We start from the raw sequence: 6471 nt of genomic DNA on the forward strand, positions 1-6471 counted from the left end.
CTCCGATCTGCTGAGAAGAAAAACTCCCTCCCATCCATATTAATTATCGTAGATTTAGTTTAAAGGGAAACGGTTTGACCCGGCGTGCCGGCCGAACGCACCACCGGACGTGCGCGGCTCGTTGGATCAAATTAGATCCTACTGCCCAGCAACGCATGCACCCCACCTTATCCTTTCGCTCCGTTTATCACTTTCAACGTCTTCCCCACATCTTTCTCTTTCTGTTTGTTTCACCTCGTGCACAGGCCTCTCTCTCTCCTCCTCCTCCTCCTCCTCCTCCCTGACCTCTCTCTCCTCCTCTCAGGCCTCTCTTTCCTCCTGTCTGGTCGCAAGGTTCGGCTTTCTCGCGCGTGTCGTGAAGCTAGTTCACGGGAGGCTGCATGTTGCATGGTGTGGCCATGGCCTGCAAGCTCTCGGCATGGCTTGCGAGACCACATGAAGTTTTGTGAGCTGCAACCGGCGAGGGCGTTTGCTGGAACCGCTAAGCAGGAGTTGTAACCGGCGACACCAACTGCTGGCACGGGAAAAGCTTCAACCAATGTGTAAAATAGTTTCAACCGGGGAAGGATAGAGCTTCAAACCCATGGGAAAAAGCTTCATGGAGTGTGGAAAAAAAGTTTCAACAACAGAAAAAAGCTTCAACCGGTGTGTAAAAAAGCTTCATCTGGCGAAGGAGGAAGCTTCAACCATGAAAAAAAAAGCTTCAATTGATGTGGAAAAAAGCTTCAAACCATGGAAAAAGTTTTAGCCGGCGCGAAAAAAGCTTCAGCCGGCACAAAAAAAAGCTTCAACCGGTGCGACATGCTGACGATGGTGCAGGCTGCGGGCGACGGCATGGCCGTGCTACGATGGCGACGGGTGAGCCTTTTTTTTTCTACGATGAGTGACGAGTGCGGCAACACCAACGAGTTTTTTTTGCTGCAACCTGCATGTTCTTTTGCTCGACCAACGGACTTTTTTGCTACTTCCGACAACCCGAGTAGAGTACAGTTCGCGAGCTCGTCGTCGAGGGTGCCTCCACCGGGGGACCGTCACCACCGGAGTTGTGGCGTCGCATCGGTGCTGGGCCGTCGCCACGGAGAGCTACAACCACGGGCACACACTGCTGCACTGGCGTAGCCGACGAGAAACGTAGGAGACGACGGTGGCGCGGGCGGCGACCGGCGGTGAGGGTGGCGACGGGCAGCGAGGGCAGCAACATGCGAGACGAATCGGGGTGCGGTGCTTCGAGGCGGGGCATGTCGATCGTCAATGAAAGTTGGAGTTTTTCTCCAAGAAGATGGCGTCGGGGGAGGAACAAAAACAGATCGTGCGGTGTGCACGGGCGTTGACCCTATTGAATCGGGTGGCTGGCATGCAACCGGCCCAAATTTGGGTCGGCGCGCCGGCGCCTAGCACTGCCTTAGTTTAAAGTTACTAAATCAACGATAACTAAAAGGCCACTAATAGGCGCCGGCGCACCGGCCTAATAGTGCGGCCGGTCCACTTTAAGCCGTTTGATTATGTCGTTTGTATCCGTACGATCGATGCAGTTGTCTTTCTCACGAGCGCATACAGAAAAAATCCCCCCTGCCTCTCATCGCTCCCTTGACCTTTCCGGGTTAGACGCTCTCCAGTTGCCGCACCTTGCCGGCCGTCCTCGTCGCCGGTCAGCCCTCGCCGGTCGCTGCACTTGCCGCTGGTCACCGCGTGCACTTGTCATTGACTCCACACATGCAATAGCTATGGCCTGCGGTTGCAGCTCCGATAGCGACGGTTGCAGCTCCGGTGGCGGTAGGCCCCCTCGCTCGCCGTCGAAGCTCACCACGGCATGCTGGCCATCATCAAAATTGCAAACAAAAAGGCATGTTGGTTCCAGCAAAACTGAAGAACACTTGTAGCAAAAAAATACACTGGTTCCAGCAAAAATCCAGGACAATGGTAACAAAAATAATAGATGTTTATTCCAGCAAAAATCAAAACGATGATAACAAAAAGAAATCATGCTTGCAATAAAACAAGAAAATGGTTCCAGCAAAAGTACTTACAGCTTCGAGCAAAACTATGAATCATCGTTGCTGGGGCCGTAGCAAAAAAATTCACTGCTTCCAGCAAAAAAAATGCTGGTTCCAGCAATGATGGATCGTCGCCGTGACCATCGCAACACGGCTGTCGCCGGTTCCAGCATTTGTTTTGCTAGTTGCAACTCCATCGGCCTATGGTTGTAGCTCCGCCGAACTACGGTTGCAGCTCCGTCGCGCTGGGGTAGTAGCATCTCCGCCGGCGAATCGCATCGGTGGTTGGTGGTGGCCGCTCACTTGTAGCCCATCGTTGCCTCCCCAAAAACACGGGGCTCCGCTGCTTGCAGCACCCCCCGCCCACCGTCCCCTGCCCAGAAAAAGAGGGCAGCGGCAGGTGCGGTCGCAGCATTCTACGGCGACGGCGTGCGCACCATGGCGACGAGCTCACCTAGGCGGCCCATGGTGACGAGTGCATTCAGGCTACGCAACTCTCCCCTTTGCAGCAACTCTGAAGGGGTGTCGCGCGGATGCTCTCAATAGCCCTCTGCAGCTCGGGGTAGAGAGAGGAAGGAGATGAGTAAGAGTTGCCGTTCCCATGGCTGGTGATGTAAAAGGAAAGGAGAAAGAGAGATGCGAGGGGGAGATAAGGATAGGAGGGCGTTGGGCGGTGTTGGGACCCACAAAACGAGTGGTCAGGGGCGCTTCTAGTACAGCGCAGGAACGACCGGCCCGAGCGTTCCGCCGGCGTGCCGCACATAAACAATTTCCTAATTAAAATGGCTCGAAGGGAGTAGTATTTTTGTCCTCAAAACAAAGAAGACTATTCTATCCTCAAAAAAGAAAAAAGTTGTCGAACAATTTTCTTCATAAAGTTTTTCAGTAGAAATTTTGTGGAATCATCCGCCATACATTACCGATACAGACTTATCCATTGACGAAGTAAATTGAATCCCAATCGCCTCTATGGGCAGAAGGTGAGTTGGTAGTCTGATCCGACCGGGCAGGTAAATGTGCTGCTCTTGTCGTCGTAGGCGTAGCTGTAGGCGTCCGGGCAGTGCCCCTTGAAGAAGCGCGAGTAGTCCGTCGGCCCGCAGGTCGACGGCGTAAGCGGCGGTGTGCAGCAGTACTGTGGGGTGCCGAACTTGAGGCAGGCACTCGAGCAGCCTCCGTCCACCTTCAGCTCTGGCGGGCATTTTGCGTTGATGTCCGCGGCGCAGCTGATCGCGTGGCAGCTGCCGCCGGTAGGCCCAAAGCTCATCGGCACGTTGAATCCGTCGACGAGGGAGATGTCATAGAAGTCGGGGCTGCCGCCCTTACCCAGCGTATACTCGGCGAGCGTGGTGGGTGGCTTCCCTCCGGCGGCGCAGGCCAGCACGCCGCCGCAGTCGCCTGTGGCGCACGACCCGTGGCCGCTGGCATCGAAGTTGCAGCCGGTGCGGCCCCAAATCCTGCCAGCCGCCGTGCCCGGGGGGACTTGAATGGCTGCCACCTGACCAGGGTCGAGCCTGCTCCCGCCGCCGACCGGGACGGCGCCGGGCCACACCGTGTAGGGGCACTTGTTGAGTAGGTGGACAGTGACAGCATCGGTGGCAGCGATTGCGAGGAGAAGAGCAAGGATGAAGCTAAGTGAAGATGCCATGGTCGTCGTTGTTGTTGTGTTGCCTGTAGTGAATGATGGAAAACCTGGGATGCTCCTGTATGCTAAATATAGATATTTTTGATATCTGTGTAAATGTGCCCTCTTATATGCATTTTAAATGGCATTAGATATGTCAGATTTTATACACCTCCGAATATATAAGCACTCATTTATATGATCTTAATGAGCCACCTCCGAATATATATAAGCACTCATTTATATGATCTTAATGAGCCACGGTGGCGTTTTCATCAGGCGATTAATACGTATTCACTCTGTTTCTAAATATAAGTTATTTTAGGATTTCAATACAAACTGCATACAGATGTATATAAACATATTTTATAGTATAGGTTCACTTATTTTGTTCCGTATGTAGTCCATAGTCAAATCTCTAAAAAGACATATTTACGAACGGAAGGAGTACGACGCAAAGGCCGGGCATATTAAATGGATTATCGGTTTTCATTCGTTTCCAGCGCTGCTCAAAATTAAAATGGTTAGCCTTGCAATGATTTTTTTGTTTGAAATTAAGGAGGCAAAACTTTGCCTCATCGTATTAATATTGACGCCGATAAGTATGAATGTTCAGATTTTGACCATGTAAATTGGATTTTTTATGACAATTTTAGTTGACGCGAGACTGACAAGTTTAGTTGACAGGCATGGTAAGTCTGTCTTAGTTTATTTTATGCCAGAAAATTGCCGAGCTTACCAACTAAACCTTGCCATCCACAGGTCAATTAAAGTTGCCATTAAAAACATTCGATTGGCCATGGTCAAAAGCCGAACTTCGGTACTTATCATTTCCATATTAATTAAGAGATGAGTACACAGGAACAAAGGCGGTCTAGGTTTGACCGCGCGACATCAACAAGCTCAGGCGTTTGGCAGCCGCCATCGCCATAAAATGGACTCCGCTCTAATACTCGCAATTATTACATTCGACATGGAAGTGACCTTATTAAAATTCAATGAGGTCCGGAACTGAGGGGCCCAAACTTATGTTGATGTTTTGATTCCAGATATACCATTCTACCTCATGAATGGAGCCCGCTTGGAGATTGAAAAAAATGGATGGTGCAATGTATTTGGGTTTGCGACATCCTAGCCAAGAAGAGTACAAAAATGCAAGGGTGCCCAGAGATGACCCAAACACAACCTGGGTCATTCCAAGCTAGCCATGGCCATCGTACGTTGAAGCGCCCTTGCGAATTTGTCCATATCAAGAATGCATGGTCCTCCAGACTCCTTAGGCATGCACACAAGGTCCCATTTTATTTTGCACTTTCCTATACACTTTATATGTTCCAACCCATAAATATGCCGTTTGAAGCATCACAATATCTTGCATGAACCCCTTCGGAGGCCGAAGTGACGTGAGGTGATAGATTGCTTGCGATGTGACGGATTTTATCCAAGCACACCTACCTGCCATCATGATGGACTTCCCATCTCCGCACCTAACCTTCCCAACGATCTTGTCAAGAAGGTGTTGGAAGACAACGCTTCACAGTCGGTGCACCGCTAGAGAGAGGTTGAGGTATCACAATGGGTACTGGGACCACATAGCCGGGAAGGCGGCTAGGATATCATCATGATTAATGCCTGCGCATCTGATTGGGGCAACCAAACTTTTCTGGACATTTGTTACTAAGCCAATGACATCTCCAAAACATTGCAGAATGCTCGCTAGCATATGAATATCCTCCTTTATCGGTGAGGGATAACGGCACCGATAGCGCCGCCATCATGTGGTCTGGGAGACCCAAATCAAGGCCTCCCCCCGCAGCATCCCGAACGAGGAGACGATGACTGCAACTCCCGAAGTCAGAGCTCGATTTTCACTCACTGCCACTTCTGCCCAACTCGTAGCCGGCTGGATCGTTGCCAAGTCGCATAGATAAGCTTTGTGCTAGCCCCCAACCGCGTCGCAGTACGACCATTGTCCACGCCACCGACGGATCTGGACGAGTGCCAGATCCGCAGCCCATCGCCACCAATCATCACCAAAGCAGAGCAGCACACCTGAGCCGGCTCAAACCGTCAGGCCATGGAGGCAACGGCCACCGACGCATAGGGGGGGGGGGGCGTCCTGACCACCGCGCCCGATCACGCACAAGCACCACCCCCAGTCGCCTTAGAGGACACCGCTGCAATCCACCTGCCCAAGCACCTTCGACGCCGGTCCAGCCGCCACCATGGTCAACGCTGGCGACTGTAGCGACATGTGAGATGCCGAGATCAGGGCCTAGCGACGCTACGGATGGGGCCCCAGCGGCGCTCTGGGGAACAATGCGAGGGGTTTTCTTTCGGTTCCTATGAGGTTTGTGCTCAACACTATCATAGGGTTTCCTAGATAAGCGTTATTAACTGAATTTGTAATTCCTTTCTTGTACATGATCTGATATTGTAGGTCCGTCATTTTTGTCATCAACATGGTCAGGTCGGCTCCATTATGAGAGCAGTGATAGCGGCACATATGGGGGCCTCATTCCGGTGGTGGTAGTGGTCGTTCGTTTGCCCGGAGAGCTCAATGTAGTCTTTATTATGTTTGTCGTGTTTATACATCCGTCGAATCTTTATATAATAGATTTGGCTAAAAATAAAAAAATTGTTCAAGATTTTCTTTCAAGCTCCGTGTTAGTCTTCGACATCGCTTTTTTCCCTATTTTTTTCTTCCCGGTTTTCTTTGTCTTTTTTCCTTTTATGTTTTTTTTCTCATTGGTTTTCCTTTCCTTCTTTTAAGTAGAAAATTGTGAAAAATGTTCGCATATTTGAAAAAGTGTTCATGTCTTTAAAAATGTTTGTATTTACAAAATAGTGTTTTCG

General features: G+C 50.7%; 1 protein-coding gene across 1 annotated transcript; it reads right to left on the reverse strand.

The window, feature by feature from the left end:
* Window positions 1–2832: 2832 nt before the first annotated feature.
* Window positions 2833–3732, reverse strand: LOC123106356 (protein P21). The gene has a single exon (XM_044528550.1). It carries the CDS (start codon window positions 3637–3639, stop codon window positions 2962–2964), a length of 678 nt encoding a protein of 225 aa, XP_044384485.1. The 5' UTR covers window positions 3640–3732; the 3' UTR covers window positions 2833–2961.
* Between the last annotated feature and the right edge of the window lie 2739 nt (window positions 3733–6471).

The sequence above is a fragment of the Triticum aestivum genome, chromosome 5A (genome assembly GCF_018294505.1).
Source record: "Triticum aestivum cultivar Chinese Spring chromosome 5A, IWGSC CS RefSeq v2.1, whole genome shotgun sequence".
In the NCBI taxonomy this organism is placed as follows: domain Eukaryota; kingdom Viridiplantae; phylum Streptophyta; class Magnoliopsida; order Poales; family Poaceae; genus Triticum; species Triticum aestivum.